This window comes from Anabrus simplex, chromosome 8, assembly GCF_040414725.1.
Source record: "Anabrus simplex isolate iqAnaSimp1 chromosome 8, ASM4041472v1, whole genome shotgun sequence".
Lineage (NCBI taxonomy): Eukaryota > Metazoa > Arthropoda > Insecta > Orthoptera > Tettigoniidae > Anabrus > Anabrus simplex.
In genome coordinates, this window is record NC_090272.1 from 240825633 (window position 1) to 240843110 (window position 17478).

Below are 17478 nucleotides of genomic sequence, written 5' to 3' on the forward strand. Positions count from 1 at the left end.
GTGTTACCTAGCAACCGTGCAGGCTGCTATGAAAGGTACAGACGAATGGCCAGACAGTGTTACCTAGCAACCGTGCAGGCTGCTATGAAAGGTACAGACGGATGGCCAGACAGTGTTACCTAGCAACCGTGCAGGCTGCTATGAAAGGTACAGACGGATGGCCAGACAGTGTTACCTAGCAACCGTGCAGGCTGCTATGAAAGGTACAGACGGATGGCCAGACAGTGTTACCTAGCAACCGTGCAGGCTGCTATGAAAGGTACAGACGGATGGCCAGACAGTGTTACCTAGCAACCGTGCAGGCTGCTATGAAAGGTACAGACGGATGGCCAGACAGTGTTACCTAGCAACCGTGCAGGCTGCTATGAAAGGTACAGACGGATGGCCAGACAGTGTTACCTAGCAACCGTGCAGGCTGCTATGAAAGGTACAGACGGATGGCCAGACAGTGTTACCTAGCAACCGTGCAGGCTGTTATGGAAGGTACAGACGGATCGCCAGACAGTGTTACCTAGCAACCGTGCAGGCTGTTATGGAAGGTACAGACGGATCGCCAGACAGTGTTACCTAGCAGCTGGTGATCATCTGGAATTAGTAGCTGTGATGGATGGCCATGAGCGAGAGATAGATTTATAGTAATTTGTTTTTCTTTTTATTTCTTATTTATTTATTTATTTTATTTTATTTAATAAGAAACTTGTGATCTATAGCTAAATGATGCATATTTGGATTGGCGATGTATTTACAATTTTAAGAAATAGTAGACCTATTCAGTGCGCTTATTTGATAATGAAGTTGATCATATTCAAGTGACCTCAAATATTGAAAGCGTTCCAGTATGAAGCAGCTTCATCACTGACTGTAGCAAATTCTTCAAGTTGGGTTTCCACAGGGCACTTTGGACAGTGAAACAGATGCTTAAGATCTCTTGAACTGCACCACATTTGGCATTCTGGCATAACCCTATCTTCTGAGAGTCCACACTATCCAAATGAAATCCGCCAACGGTAGGAGCTCCAGCTCATATTTCGCAAACTTGGCCTGCCTGGAAGATCCTGAATAGTATAAGAACTCGAATGTACAAATGACAGAAAAATATGGATTACAAAATTTAGCAATGAAGAAATGTTACATTTTTCTTCATTCATTCATTCATTCATTCATTCATTCATTCATTCATTCATTCATTCATTCATTCATTCTTTCTTTCTTTCTTTCTTTCTTTCTCAATCTGTTTACCCTCCAGGATTGGTTTTTCCCTGGGACTCAGCGAGGGACCCCACCTCTACCGCAGTGTCCTGGAGCGTGAGACTTTGGATCGGGTATACAACTGGGAAGGAGGACCAGTACCTCGGCTAGGCAGCCTCCCCTGCTATGCTGAACATAGACCTTGTGGGGGATGGAAAGATTGGAAGGGATAGACAAGGAGGAGAGAAGGAAGCGGCCGAGTCCTTAAGTAAGGTAGCATCGCGGCATTTGCGTGGAGGAGAAGTAATGATAATTTCGTGTGGCTAGTTCTAGCCAAGTGCAGCGCTTGTGAGGCAGACCCTCCGATGAGGGTGGGCGGCATCTGCCATGTGTAGGGAACTGCGTGTTATTGTGGTGGAGGATAGTGGTATATGTAGTGTTTGAGTTGCAGGGATGTTGCGGACAGCACAAACACCCAATGACGGTTAAAGTCCCTGATCCGGCCGTGAATCGAACCCAATACCCTCTGAACCGAAGGCCAGTACGCTGACCATTCAGCCAACGAGTCGGAACGAGGAGAAGTGGGAAACCACGGAAAACCATTTCGAGAATGGTTAAGGTGGGAATCGAACCTACCTCTACTCAGTTGACCTCACGAGGCTGAGTGGACCCCGTTCCAGCCCTCGTACCACTTTTTCAAATTTCGTGGCAGAGCCGGGAATCGAACCCGGGCCTCCGGGAATGGCAGCTAATCACGCGAATCACTACACCACAGAGTAGTGATGGGATACTCGAATACAAAATAATCGCTTATTCGATTATATTTCCCATTCAATTATTTTTCGATTATTCATCCGAATGAATGAGGCAATTGAATAGTGAATGCTTTCAAAATAATGGAGTGTAAAGTGATGTTAATTCACTCACTTAGTTTGAACGTTTGGAAAAAGGTGTGTTTCTATTTTTCAAAAGAGTTCATCTCTTCGCTTATTATCCATCCGACACACTTAAACCGAAAAATTGAATCATGACGCATCCGAATATTCTATTCGATACAACTGAATGATATTTGAAACTCATTCGAGTATTTATTGGCTTATTTAAATAATGGGATGGAGTTTATTTGATTATCCCTTCAGTAGCACAGAGGCGGACTTACATTTTTCTATTTCTATAAGTAAACATTACAGTACATGTAAACACACTTCTTCTCCTACCACTTTTCTCACACCCGTGGGGTCGCGGGTGCGAACTGTGTCGCACACGTGGATTTGGCCCTGTTTTACGGCCGGATGCCCTTCCTGACACCAACCTATACGGAGGAATGTAATCACTATTGCGCATTTCTGCGTTGGTTGGTAGTATAGTGTGTTAAGGAATGTAGAGGGGAAGGTGTGAAAGTCTCAGTCTTTGGTTCTGTTGGAGAAGACGGGCAGGAACACTGGTCGCCATATACTGTATATATATTGCGAATGAGCCCATTAGGACTACGCAAAGTACTTAGAGACAGGCATTTGCCTCTCTTTGTGCCCACACTTCCTTCGAGACCATGTTGTTCCGGTCTTCTTCTTTGGTTTTTCCTCTTGGTCAACTTGCCACTTATGAACTTTGGTTCTGAAGATAACCCGGCTTTGGATGTCTTCAGGTGTAATTCCTGCCAGTTTTAGATCTGTTTTAATTTCGCCAATCCATTTTATTGTGTCCGTTTTGGCTTTACTTCGGTTTTCATAAAATTCAACTATTTGCTTGGTAAGTCTATCTGGGTTCATCCTTTTTATATGTCCAAAGAATCTTAATCTGCGTTTTCTGATGTCGCTGTGAATGTTAGAAAATTGTTTGATTTCCTGTTTCCCTCTAAGGCGGTACTGTTCATCTACGAGTTTTGGGCCTCAAATTTTTCTAATGATCTTGAGTTCCTTTTTCTGAATATTTTCTAGATCAGTTTTCCTGTTCAAAATTAGTGTCTCTGATCCATAGAGGCATTCTGGTTTTATAACTGTATTATAGTGTCTTAGTTTTGCATGCTTGGAGAGACACTTTTTGATATAGGTATTTTGGGTGAGTCTATACGCAGTTTCCATTTTTTGGCATCTAACTTCATTGGCTTTTGTTTCCATTCCATTCTCCTGAATTATTTCACCGAGATATTTCAATTGCTGGACCCGTTTTATTTTGCCATATTTTGTCTCTATGAATTTAGGGGGTTCTTTGCTGGAGGTCATGTATTCAGTTTTTTCAAACGATATTTGGAGGCCGACTTTTTCCGCTGTTTCTTTCAGGAGTTCGATCTGGTTTATGGCTGCTGAAACGTCACGAGTTAAGATTGCCAGATCGTCCGCAAATGCCAAGCAGTCTACTGCTAATTTGCCCCTACCAAGAGTGATTGGTTGGTCAATCTTGAGGACAGGCTTCTGTTTGCGCCATTCCTGTATTACCTTTTCAAGGACGCAGTTGAATAGTAGTGGAGAGAGCCCATCTCCCTGTCTTACTCCTGTTTTGATCGGAAAAAGGTCTGAGATTTCCCCCATGAATTTAACCTTAGATTTTGTGTCTGTCAATGTCTCTTTTACAATTGCGAGTGTTTTCCGGTCTAGACCCTGTTCTTTTAATATCTGAAACAGTGATTGACGATCAACTGAATCATGGGCCTTTTTGAAATCAACAAAAGTACAAACTACATATTTGCTACAAATTCTCTGATGCCTTAGGATTAACTTTAGGTTCAAAATTTGCTCTGGACATGAACGGCCTGGTCTGAAACCTGCTTGATATTCTCCAATTTTTGGTTCTAGTTGCTGTTGGGCTCTATCGAGAAGGCACTGAGATAAAATTTTGTAGGCAACAGATACCAATGAGATTCCTCTGTAGTTATTTACGTCTGTTCTGTCTCCTTTCTTATGTAAAGGATGAATTAGTGCACTTTTCCAATCTTCTGGAATTTGTTCTGTTTCCCAAATCTCTTGGATGATACCGGTGAATTCTTTTATAGTATGTGGGCCTGCTGATTTGAGAATTTCTGCTATGATCCCATCCTCACCTGCAGCTTTATTCATTTTAAGTCGTTTTATCTGTCTGGTAATTTCTTCTTCATCCGGTGGTACTGAATTTGGGTTTGTGAAGTCAGGTTCCTGCGGTGGAAATCTTTGTGTTGGCTCTGGGCAGTTAAGCACTTCTTCAAAATACCTTGCAAGTTCGGTGCAGTTTTCTTGATTGTTCAGTGCAAATTGCCCATTTAATTTCTTAAAGCAAAGGTTTTGTGGCTGATACCCTGTTAGCTTTGTTTTGAAGTTCTTGTAGACATTTCGTGTGTGGTTTTTTTGAAGTCCTTTTCAATTTCTAGTAGTTGATCTTTCTCGAATTTCCTTTTGCTCTGTCGGATTAATTTCGCTGCCTCTTCCCTGACTGCCAAAAACATTATGTGATTCTTATCGGACTTTTTGCTGTTCCACTTATTGTATGCATTCTGCCGGGATTGGATGGCTTGTTCACAGTCTGCGTTCCACCAAGGGTGTTTTTTTCTTTTCTGCAGAGGAATCAGTGTTTGTGCTGTTTCAATTAGTTTGGTCTTGAGTTGCTGCCAATATTTGGACTGCTTTTTCTCTAATTCTTCGGTGAGAGATGGCTGGATCTGACTAGTATCAAATTTCGGAATTATTTGCTTCCTTCTTCTGAACCTTTGGGGTATCAACTGTAGTTTGACTCTTGTCAGAGTGGTCTGAGTCTATGTTTGCACCCTTCCTTACTTGGACATTCATAATTTTTCCGTGGTTTGGGTACGAAATTGCCACGTGGTCAATTTGAAACTCGCCCAAGAGGGAGTTGGGTGATCTCCATGTCATTTGTTTAGAAGGTTTCTTCCTGAAGTGAGTCGACATAACTTTAAGGTTCAATGCCCTGCAGAATTCGACTAATCTCCGTCCATTTTGGTTCGTCCATTTATGTGCTGGGAATTTTCCAACTGTTTTCCTGTATTTCCTTTCCTTGCCTAGCTGAGCGTTGAAATCTCCTAACAGAATTTTGACGTGGTTTTGAGGAATTTTTGATGCTGTTTCTTCTAGTATTTCCCAGGATTTGTCTACCTTCTCGCGATCTGTTTTATTGTCTTCATTGACTGGCATATGTGCATTGATCAGTGTGTATGATTTGTTTGCACACTTTAGGGTGATTGTCATTAGCCTATTGTTTACACATTTCACACATGTTACTGAGTTAAGTATGCTCTTCTTGACTGCAAATGCAACTCCTAAGTGGGGTGTGTTTTTGAGAATCCGTTTGTCTGTTTTACTTTTGAAGAGTCTGTAGTTCCCGAAATCCATTGCGTGTTCGTCAGTCAGCCTCGTTTCTTGGAGTGCCAGTATTTCTATTTTTTGATCATTTAGGGTTTGCTCTAGTTCGTACAACTTCCCTGCTCGCAAGAGAGAATTTATGTTCAGTGTTCCGAAAAATGTTTTGCTGTTTGGGCGAAGTTGGCCAGAGGTCTCCGACTCCCTCTGTTTGCGTGTCCAGCCAGACTCCCCAGAATCCGATAGTCTGGTTGTGCTGCTAATGTCAGCAGTGGATTGGTTACCACCTGGGGTACAAATTTGTTTTCTGCCACGCCTCATGGTACTTGATTATCCAAGTATTGGACCGTAGTCCAGTTTCATAGGACTGGAGTGGATAGTTCCAGAACATACATTTGCAGCCGCACCTCTGATGAACAGACGCTGACCACTTTGCCGCTTGCCGCAAGTCAGACGCGAAGTGGATTTCAGTCAGTTCTTCCGCCCTCTCCGCCATCGAGATGAATCCTCTTATGCCGTCGAGGCCGTTGACCATTTTCCTTGTTCCCTCAGTTGATCCGCGGGTGCTTATTTGACTACGCCTTATTCGCACCTGTCCTGCATATCTACAGGAACTTTCCCTATCAGCCATTGGGACGCGCCGTGTCGGGGTTGAGGGCCCCACCCCCAGTGTCTTACATATAGTTATGCCTAACTCCTACTCAGTTCAGAGCTAGACCCCCACGCAAGCTGACCGGGCACGGATACTTTATTATTATTATTATTATTATTATTATTATTATTATTATTATTATTATTATTATTATTATTATTATTATTATTATTATTGGCTAATTCTCCTAATATTGGAAGACGTTAAGCAAATAACTCAATCAGTTCTTCTTCTTCTTGACCCAATACGCTTTCATTCTTTCCGAGAAGGCTTTGCTCTGATGTAACTTGTTCACTTTGTGTCGAAAGACGTCTCTTTCTAGAATGTCTGTTGAACTTATGTTTGCGTTTTTGAGGTCCTTTCGAAGTTCGTTAAGCCAGTGTGTTGAGTTCGTAAGCGAGGCTCATAATCCTTTTTGTCCTTTTTGTCAAGCGATTTTCTAGTAATCTAGTCAAATGGCCCAAAAATTTCATTCGTCTTTTCCTATTTCGATGTTTGATAACTTTTCTCTTGTTTTGACTGATTGTAACCTGTAACCTTCTTGGGTGTATCTTGCTCCTGTGATTTCCTAATGACCTTTCTCCCTTATTTTTATGATTTCTTGAAGTTCTTGCTTTCTATTGAGTGCCAATGTTTCACTTGCGTAAAGGACTGTGTGTCTTGTCATGGATGTTTTTGTTTCGGACTAACCCTACTGCTCTTTTACATTTTTGGAGACGAGTTTGTTATGAGATCTTTTCAAGGCTTGCCGGTTCGATAAATTCTCCGACGTATTTAAAGTAAGGGACTCTGAGAATTGTACCGTATTTTGTTCTCAAGCTCTTGATATCCGTCTTTGAACATAACAATTTAGTTTTCTCGAACGATATCATTAGTCCCACCTTTTCTGCACTTTTCTTAAGTATCTCGAACTGTTTAGGCCTAACGGCAGTCTCCTCATCCTCTGTTATTATCGCCGCCAGATCATCTGCAAAAGCAAGCTATGGTACGGAGAAGTTATCTTTGGGAAAGCCCAATCGCATTGGCTTCCAAAACTCACATTTCTTGATTTCTTTCTCTCATTCTTCCATAACCATAAGGACGACGTTGAACAGAATAGGAGAGTCCATCACCTTGTATCACGCTTGTTTGAATGTCGAAGGGTTCTGACATTATTATTATTATTATTATTATTATTATTATTATTATTATTATTATTATTATTGGAGTAACCTGATGACTGTTTGTCGTGTTTCAGCCAACACGGGAGCGTACGCGCACTACGTCTTCAACACGTTGGACCAAGACCACAGTGGACTCCTTAGTTTTGAAGTGAGTGTGTGATTTTGGCTTATTCCTCTCTACAATGTTGGCCTTTAACCATTCCCTTCCATATGCCACAGAGCAGAGTGTCATTACAATAGGGAAACGTCTTCGGTGGATGACATTCTGGGCTCTTTTTATTTAGAACTCAAAACTCTGTTATCCTGTGACCTATTTCTGATTGTATTCACTTTCTTCTTTTAACATTTTCTCCAAAACACAAACATTTTTCAATATTTCATAACTTATAGTCTATCTCTCAATTTCCTTTTAACCATCATTGAATGAATTTGTTTGATGATTTTGTCCCTTACGACGTGAACACTCTCGAACTTCTACGATTTTGAGTCGAGTTATCCTGGTTTTCGCTCGCCGTGATACATGATTGACGGCTATGATGTCATTTATTCGAAGATGGCGACTTCTAAAGGAATGTTTGGAATACATAGCTTCGTTAGATCGCCGTACGCACACTCGTAGAGATTTATAAGACGTGTCACGTCAAAATATGTTTCTGAAGAGATTGGTTATGTACGAAGTGAAACATTTGCAAGGAGCCTTTGGTGTTACAAGAGAAAGTTGAAAGTAACATTGATGGATCGGATTATAAATGAAGTGATATTGAATCGAATTGGTGGGCGGAGAAGTTTCGATAGAAAAAAAATACGACACATCATAAGACACCCAGGACCTGTTCAATTGGTTTTGTAGGGAAGTGAAGAGGGCATGAATGATGGTTGTAAGCCACAATATGAATATGAAAAACACATGAGAGTAGATGTAGAGTGCACTACAAGCAGAGTTTAGCACGACAAGGGGAGATATGGAACGTCGCATCGAAAATCTATGGAGTGATGACCCAAATATGGAGTAACAAAGTCCAAAGCTCATCCGTCATGTTTCTCTACGGGGTCGGTATGAAGTCCTTACCTCAGATAAAGGTCTGTTGATGCTACACTCCCGCTCATGCTCTGACCAGGAGAAGGGTACAGGCAGGTAGTAATTACTGCTATTATTTACAACATTAACACACATTTATTTATTCCACATGGAAAATTACACAATTACTGCTTCCTACCAAAATAGTCCAGAATCAATCCCTGTTCACACATGTTTCTAACCTCCTCTGTTCGTTTTTCAAATTCATAAAGGTTTTCACCCTCGTTAGAGATGACTGACATCTACATACAGTAAAATGTCCACAGCCGCCCTTGCCTCAGCTCACCTTCATTGTCACGGTTGGGAGACTTGGCTGAAGTTCGTTCTCCTTCCCTGTGCACGTCTCCACCCAAAGAAAGAGCTCAGACTGCAACATTCTCCATACCTCACGAAGCAGGGCGGCAGCAACTGCGCCTTCTTCTTCTTCTTCTTATTATTATTATTATTATTATTATTATTATTATTATTATATTATTATTATTATTATCCCTTTGCTGGTGGGACCTAGTGTTTACAGTGCTCTATGTCTTTTGATGTGGGCTAGAGCAGTTTTGTTACTTTCATTGACCTGTCTCAGTTTTATCCTTGGCTTTGACAATATGAAAGTGACTGAGGTATGAGCGATGCTAGTAATGCCATTCCTTATGCCAGTTCTCGCTATGAATGGTGTGAAAATTTTGGTCATAGGGTCGGATGATGCATGCTTTACAGTGGGCTTGACAGACTGATATGTAATAGCAACTTCTGGCTCGGTGAGGAAAGCAATGGGAAACTACCTCACTCCTCATTTCCCTAGTACGCCTCTTCAGTGATGCCTAGGCCATCTATGACAGCTGATGGCGGACCTCTTGAGGATTCAACCTGCCTTAGGGCTGAGGACCAAACATACATACCCTTCCTGACGTCAACTACATCAGAGGAGTTAATGAGACGAAATGAATGAGGTGATATATGATAGTAGGAAGGGAGAGGGTGAAATTCGGTGCTGGCACCTAGCCTACTCCTGTCAAGTAACACCGAGGGGTCTGCTCAAGGCCGAACGTCTCCATCCGCCGGACAAATCACCATCAACAGCGCAATACTCCTTCACTCCATATCAACACTCCGCAGACGTTTGGAACTGAATCCAGGCTTTTCGCACACCACCACCTTTCCTACCAACATTCTGATGGTGAAAATGGTTTCCACCAGCAGGCTAACCACGGTGCCAGATTGCATGCGGTGGATGGTAGGTTGGAATCCGAACCGTCGGTATCCCTCAAGATATTTTTTCGTGGTTTCCCATTTTCACACCAGGAAAATGCCGGGGCTGTACCAGGGCCACTATTCTCGCAATCCTACCTTCCGATGTGTCAGTGCGACGTTAAACTACTAAGCGTGCATATTGATTCAACAACGTATCAATCGAGATGTACAGCGTTTGTGGACGGGTGCTGGATTAAGTGAGGGTCTATGTAGGCGATTGATGACTCGGAGGACGGATCTTTGGAATAAGAGCGTGACACAGGGATCAAGATGGGGATAGAGGTGTGGTATGGAGACGGGAGCCGACTTCATTGCGAGCCGTGGAGCTCGTTGTTATAGTGGATATAAGACTTCATTTGCCTCACGTTTCGTCCATTTTAACCGTGATTTAACCCTATTCTTTTGCTTTAGAAAGATCCACATCGAGTTTTGCACGGTTTGGCTGCGAATCAGAGCTCAGTTCCATATGTAAATTGTTTGAATTTGTACGCGGCATATCTCTTGTTATTGTAAGCCGAGAGCTACACTTTTCTTATTCCTTTTATGGCTTTCAAAAATAAATGGCTGGAAAACAGAACGAGAAATGTAACTGAAGCATATGAAGTTCTGTTTAGATTCTCCGCTGAGAGAATGAGGTTAAGTAATCTAACACGTAGACTGGGCTTGCTTTCTCAATTTCTGCGAATGCAATTTAGGGCGATCGTGATACATAGCTCACAATTTACAAACTGTCTGCATTTGTTCCCAAGTTATGTTATGAGTTTCGTATCCCCGGCCGTGTGTACATTCTGCATTCGCTCTATTCGGTACGGCCAAGAACTCCTATTTATCGACTAGCAAAATTTGTTAAGAAGGAAACTGTTCTTTGTTTCAGTGTTGCATCAGTTAATTTAATTGTCAAGTCTTTAAGTCTGTCGAAACTAGAATTATAACACTTATTAAGTGTTTAAAGGTATGCCATAGTGCTTATTAAGTGTTTTTGCCACAAACCTACTACGCTCACATAGCAGAGGAAGAGGTGATACTCTCACGTGCCGAATAGGGGGGCCGACGGACTTGAGCGAAATAGAATAGCTCTCGCGGACCAAACACACAACCTGTTGGTGGGGGACGCATATGAATAGTACACCCACGGTATCCCCTGCCTGTCGTAAGAGACGATTAAAAAGGGCGACCAAAGGGAAATGATTTTAGAACCGTGAGACTACTTGTGATTAGTACCATTACGTGAGGAACACCATGGGTCAGCGTTGCTTGTGAGTAGTACCCTTATGTGCGAGACTCGATGGGTTTGTGTTATCGGTCGATCGATCACAGGACATGTGTATTAGTATGTTCTGAAGAAATGATTAGCATTTGAACCACGTCGGCCCTCAGGTTCAAGGTGCACCACCACCAGCGACTGGTAAAATGTGCTTGCGAATCTCGTTGTCGCTATAAACCGAAGGTAATGGATCAGTGTGACATGAGCAGACGTGCAGGATGCCTCGCAGACGTATGCAAGAACCGTACCGTCAAATGAGTGAGTTTGAAAGAGGGCGCATTATTGGCATGAAAGAACGTGATGCATCCATCCTGGAAATTGCTGCTCATGTGGGACGAAGTGTGTCGGCAGTGCAACGGGTGTGTACAGAAGGTCATAGAACACGACGAGATGGGTCTGGTTGCACCACCCAGACCAACCCCCGAGAATATAGACTCCTCAACCGAATGACATTTCAGGGCAGACATGCGTCCTTCTCGGCTCTGGCGCAACACTGGAACAGTGTAACACATCGTACACTATCAGGAGTGACAGTCCATCGCCGTTTATTACGGTCTGGGTTACCGGCGCGTCGTCCACTTCTCCGCCTACCTTTGACTAATGTGCATAGACATGCTAGACTGCATGGTGTATGGAACGACGTCACCGGGGACAGGAGTGGCAGCAGATAGTGTTTTCGAACGAATCCAGGTACTGTTTGTTTGAAAATGATGGCCGCATTTTGGTTCGCCGCATACAGAGGGAGAGGCATCACATTGACTGCATTCGCACAAGACATACAGCGCCAACTCAAAGCCTTACGGTGTGGGTGCTATTGTGTACAACCACAAATCACAGCTGGTGCGTGTCCAGGACACTGTGGCTAGTTTGACCTACGTGAATGTCATCCTGTGACCCGTAGTCATACCGTTTCTGCACGACACCCCAGACGCCATATTTCAGCAGGACACTGCGCGACCGCATGTTGCTGCACGAACACGTGCTTTCTTGTTGTCACAGGATGTCAGACTGTTGCCCTGGCCCGCCAGATCACCGGACTTGTCGCCAATAGAAAATGTTTGGGATATGATGAAACGACGGGTGCGACGCTGAGACCCAATGCCAACCACCAAAGATGAACTGTGGAACCAGGTGAATGCAAGCATGCATGGCTATACTCCAGGACGCCATTCGCGCCTTATAGGCGTCTATGCCATCACGCATGGAACAAGTTATCAGTGCTCATGGAGAACCCAGTGCCTACTAGGCAACAGGACACATGCTGAACTTAGGTGACTGATATGCTAATCGTTTCTGCAGAACATAATAATGAACATGTCCTGTGAATATCAACTCCCAATCTCTAGTATTTCAAGGTGTTATGTTTTTTGTGAATATAGGTGTATTTTAACATGAAATGCTTGTTTTCCATGGAGTCTGCAACAGTAGAGGCTTTTCAAGTGCATCAGGTACAGCCCGGCTGCACTAACATGTCTCAAAACAATTGTCTATCATTTTCTGCATCCCTATATTTTCTGTTTAAAACATATTCGTTTAAAAAACAGAAGAGTGCACTCTATTCCTTGATTTTTTCATTCATCAGCCGAAAGAACTTTCATCGCTGATTCAGTAATTGCGAAGCGAATACCATCTGGTGTGGATTGATACACGTTGGTCGTCACATGGGAAACTTTTGAGCGTGGTTGTCGAGGAGTGGGAGGGATTGAAAGAAATTTTTGAAAGACTCATGTACGATCCTCAGTCAGACGAAAAAAACCATTCGCCAATCAGAGGGGTTGTTTAATAACTTCAATAGCTTCCAGTTCACATTTTAATTAATAGTATTCAATGACATTTTGAGCTTGCTAATATATTATTTAACGTGCTCCAAAAGAAGTCTCTGGACGTTTACTTCTGCCTCTCAAAAATAAGCACCGCACGGCAACTATTAAACCTATTTAAAACCTATTTTCGTACGGATGAGAAGAAACCAAAATTGCACTAAAAAGACATTCTGGTTTAAAAACAGAAAGTGAAATTTTTCCAAAGTATCGAGTGCTTTATTTTCAGATACTGGATTTAGTCTCCGTAGAGATTGATACAAGATTTCAAGATATGCAGAAGCTCCAATTTCTTTGCTTAGGAGATACTGTAGCTCTAAGTTTGAAGAATTTTCTAAAATCATCCCTCTTGATGCTCTAGAGAACTTAAAAATCTCTCATCTCACGACATTTGACACACACAGGTTAAAAAATGAACTTCAGTTTATCTATTCTGATTCCACCTACAAAAATACCAGTTTGGAGGAAATAATTCTGTCGCTCAATAAAAATGAACACACGGACGTTTTCAAAGAAGCGTATAAATTATTTTGTTTAATACTTACCATACCGTCTACCAGCTCCTCAGTAGAGAGAAGTTTTTCGTGCCTTAAGCGGAAAAACCCTACTTAAGGAATTCAACATCGCAGAAGAGGTTGACTGCGCTGGCAGCCAAATCCCTGCAGAAGTCACTGCTCAGCGACTTGATGGATACAATGCCCTTTTACGATGATATCATTGACAAGTTTATTGCTTCAAAGGACCGAAGAATAGATTTAACGTACACGCAATAGACGTTACCGAATGTGAGTAATATTTGTTTTTTTAGTTAATGTTATAGTTACATTGTGCTTTTTAAAGTAAGTGCATGAACATTATACAGCGGATATTTGTAGACCATTATCTTACCAAAAGATCACCCCGATCCCTTATTTCCTCCTAGCTCGATTATCCAACACACTTATTCAAAATGTACACGTTTACTGCAGATGCGAGTATTGGGCTGCATCAAACTTACACCCCACGAGCCGCCACTGGTCTGCAAGTAGAAATTTTTCCACGAGCCCGAATCTCGTTGTGTCTGTGAACTTTGTGGCCGGTACCATGTTGTCGAGTGAGAGACCACTTTATGAGCAAATTGTGTGCTTTGTCATTCCTCACTGTTCTGAGAAAGAATAAACTTATAAATTATACTTATTATTTAATACTATTATTTTAAATTCTTGTATGTATGTTCAATCTTCACAGCGTATTAAAATTCAGTTTTCTCTGCATGAATATATTTAAGTTGTGGCATTTCTTTAGTAAGTTTCAAATTTACATTCATTGTAAATGTTACGAAGTTAATTTATATGCGTTGGCGTGTGGCTTTTAGTGCCGGGAGTGTCCGAGGACAAGTTCGGCTCGCCAGGTGCAGGTCTTTTGAGTTGGGACCCGTAGGCGACCTGCGCGTCGTGATGAGGATGAAATGATAGACGACACATACACCCAGCCCCGTGCCAACCGATTTAACCAATTATGGTTAAAATTGCCGACCATGCCGGAAATCGAACCCGGGACCCTTGTAACCAAATGCCAGCACACTAACCATTTAGTCATGGAGCCGGACGTTGAATGGATAAAGTTCCAAGAAAGTGTTTACATTCCTACAACGTATGCACTATAAAAGTCATGTAAACGTACAAACATCTGTGGTGTAGTGGTTAGTGTGATTAGCTGCCACCCCCGGAGGCTCGGGTTCGATTCCAGAGTCTGCCACGAAATTTGAAAAATGGTATGAGGGCTGCAACGGGGTCCATTCAGCCTCGGTAGGTCAACTAAGTAGATGGAGGTTCGATTCCAAGCTTAGCCATATTCGAAGTGGTTTTCCGTGGTTTCCCACTTCTTCTCCAGGCAAATGTCGGGATGGTTCCTAACTTAAGGCCACGGTCGCTTCCTTCCCTTATCCTTGTCCATCCCTTCCGATCTCCACCATCCCACCACAAGATGCAGCATAGCAGGTGAGGACGCCTGAGCGAGGTACTGGTCCTTCTTCCCAGTTGTATCGCCCGGCCCAAAGTCTCACGCTCCAGGACACTGCTCTTCAGGCAGTAGAGGTGGGAGAGGGGAAGACCAACCCTGGAGGGTAAACGGATCAACAAAGAAAGAAACCTACAAAGACAATGTTAAACGACGCCCATTGTCCATTGTTAGCTCACGGCTCGTGTAAGCACCCACGCAGTTTGTTATGAACATGGCTGTACTTGTTTTGGTAACCAAGCCGTTCGTTTTAAAGACACGTGTGATCTCCCATGATCCAACCTCTGGTATACGCGTCCGTAGCGGAACGGTTAGGGCTATTGCCTGCCATGCTCTGGGCCCGGGTTCGATTCCCGGAACTGCTAGAGATTTTTTAGAATGGCAGGAGGTCTGGTATGTGGTACTTGCAACTCTGTGCCTGAAAAGAACTGCATACGAGTTTACTTTTTACTTCTGATGGAAGAACGTAACTCGAATAAGATTTCTATCACGCGGAAAGTATCTAAAATATTGCTTGTGAAAGGCGAAGTGTATTGAAACGTGGAGATGAGGCGGGAAGTGACTCCCACTAAACTATTAACTAAAATCTTTTCTAAGGTCTGAGAAGAGGCAATCGGAACGGCCGGGAAGGAATCAATAACGGAGTGTACGTCATCCATCACTCTGACAGCGCCCAGATTCTAACAGAAAGGAGAAAAGGAACTTGTGGTGTCTATCAAGCCGATACTTCGCGCGTCATTTGCGCTGCTATGAAGTTCCGCTTTGTGTCCCATTCCATCTCGCCCGCCGAGACACAAGTTTCAATAAAGCTGTTAACAAATTAATATTGGCAATAAACGGACCAGGTAAAACGATATAAACTGTATAAGGATTTGTAAACATGTGGACATGCTTCCTGCGTCCAAGTTTCATATTAGCTTTTGGTAGAGAATTGACCAACAGGCTATACAGACAGCAAATAGGATTGATCGGGATTTGAATACGAAATTTCCATATTAACTTGGATCTTGAGCACACCAGACAGCCAGGTTCTATTACGGCCCAGATAAATACACTGACTGACAGAGCAAATGCAACACCAAGAAGGAGTGGTCAGAACTTTATGCCAATTGCAGGGTAGACTGACGTCACTGAGGTATGCTCATGATGTGAAATGCGCCGCTGTGCTGCGCACGTAGCGAACGATAAATGGGACACGGCGTTGGCGAATGGCCCACTTCGTACCGTGATTTCTCAGCCGACAGTCATTGTAGAACGTGTTGTCGTGTGCCACAGGACACGTGTATAGCTAAGAATGCCAGGCCGCCGTCAACGGAGGCATTTCCAGCAGACAGACGACTTTACGAGGGGTATGGTGATCGGGCTGAGAAGGGCAGGTTGGTCGCTTCGTCAAATCGCAGCCGATACCCATAGGGATGTGTCCACGGTGCAGCGCCTGTGGCGAAGATGGTTGGCGCAGGGACATGTGGCACGTGCGAGGGGTCCAGGCGCAGCCCGAGTGACGTCAGCACGCGAGGATCGGCGCATCCGCCGCCAAGCGGTGGCAGCCCCGCACGCCACGTCAACCGCCATTCTTCAGCATGTGCAATTCACCCTGGCTGTTCCAATATCGACCAGAACAATTTCCCGTCGATTGGTTGAAGGAGGCCTGCACTCCCGGCGTCCGCTCAGAAGACTACCATTGACTCCACAGCATAGACGTGCACGCCTGGCATGGTGCCGGGCTAGAGCGACTTGGATGAGGGAATGGCGGAACGTCGTGTTCTCCGATGAGTCACGCTTCTGTTCTGTCAGTGATAGTCACCGCAGACGAGTGTGGCGTCGGCGTGGAGAAAGGTCAAATCCGGCAGTAACTGTGGAGCGCCCTACCGCTAGACAAGGCGGCATCATGGTTTCGGGCGCTATTGCGTATGATTCCACGTCACCTCTAGTGCGTATTCAAGGCACGTTAAATGCCCACCGCTACGTGCAGCATGTGCTGCGGCCGGTGGCACTCCCGTACCTTCAGGGGCTGCCCAATGCTCTGTTTCAGCAGGATAATGCCCGCCCACACACTGCTCGCATCTCCCAACAGGCTCTACGAGGTGTACAGATGCTTCCGTGGCCAGCGTACTCTCCGGATCTCACACCAATCGAACGCGTGTGGGATCTCATTGGACGCCGTTTGCAAACTCTGCCCCAGCCTCGTACGGACGACCAACTGTGGCAAATGGTTCACAGAGAATGGAGAACCATCCCTCAGGACACCATCCGCACTCTTATTGACTCTGTACCTCGACGTGTTTCTGCGTGCATCGCCGCTCGCGGTGGTCCTACATCCTACTGAGTCGATGCCGTGCGCATTGTGTAACCTGCACATCGGTTTGAAATAAACATCAATTATTCTTCCGTGCCCTCTCTGTTTTTTCCCCAACTTTCATCCCTTTCGAACCACTCCTCCTTGGTGTTGCATTTGCTCTGTCAGTCAGTGTAGATGTAAGTATGTTCAGTCCGTCAGCGATTCCGCTGGTGGGATCCTCAACACCTTTGCCATCGGCTGTCATAGATGGCCTAGGCATCACTGAAGAGGCGTACTAGGGAAATGAGGAGTGAGGTAGTTTCCCGTTGCTTTTCTCACCGAGCCAGAGTTGCTACTTCATACCAGTCTGCCAAGCCCACTGAAATGCATACACCAACCGACCCTATGAGCAACATTTTCACACCATTCATAGCAGGGACTGGCTGCAGAAGGAATGGCATTACTAGCATCGCTCATACCTCGGTCACTTTCATATTGTCAAAGCCAAG

At 44.0% G+C, this 17478-nt stretch overlaps 1 protein-coding gene across 1 annotated transcript in view; it reads left to right on the plus strand.

The window, feature by feature from the left end:
• LOC136879393 (Kv channel-interacting protein 4-like) overlaps positions 1 to 17478 on the plus strand; it is a 91931-nt gene that overhangs the window by 47770 nt on the left and 26683 nt on the right. The window contains exon 3 of the mRNA XM_067153208.2: positions 7361 to 7434. Coding sequence (XP_067009309.2) covers positions 7361 to 7434 — 74 coding nt within the window. The remainder of the gene's footprint in view (positions 1 to 7360; positions 7435 to 17478) is intronic.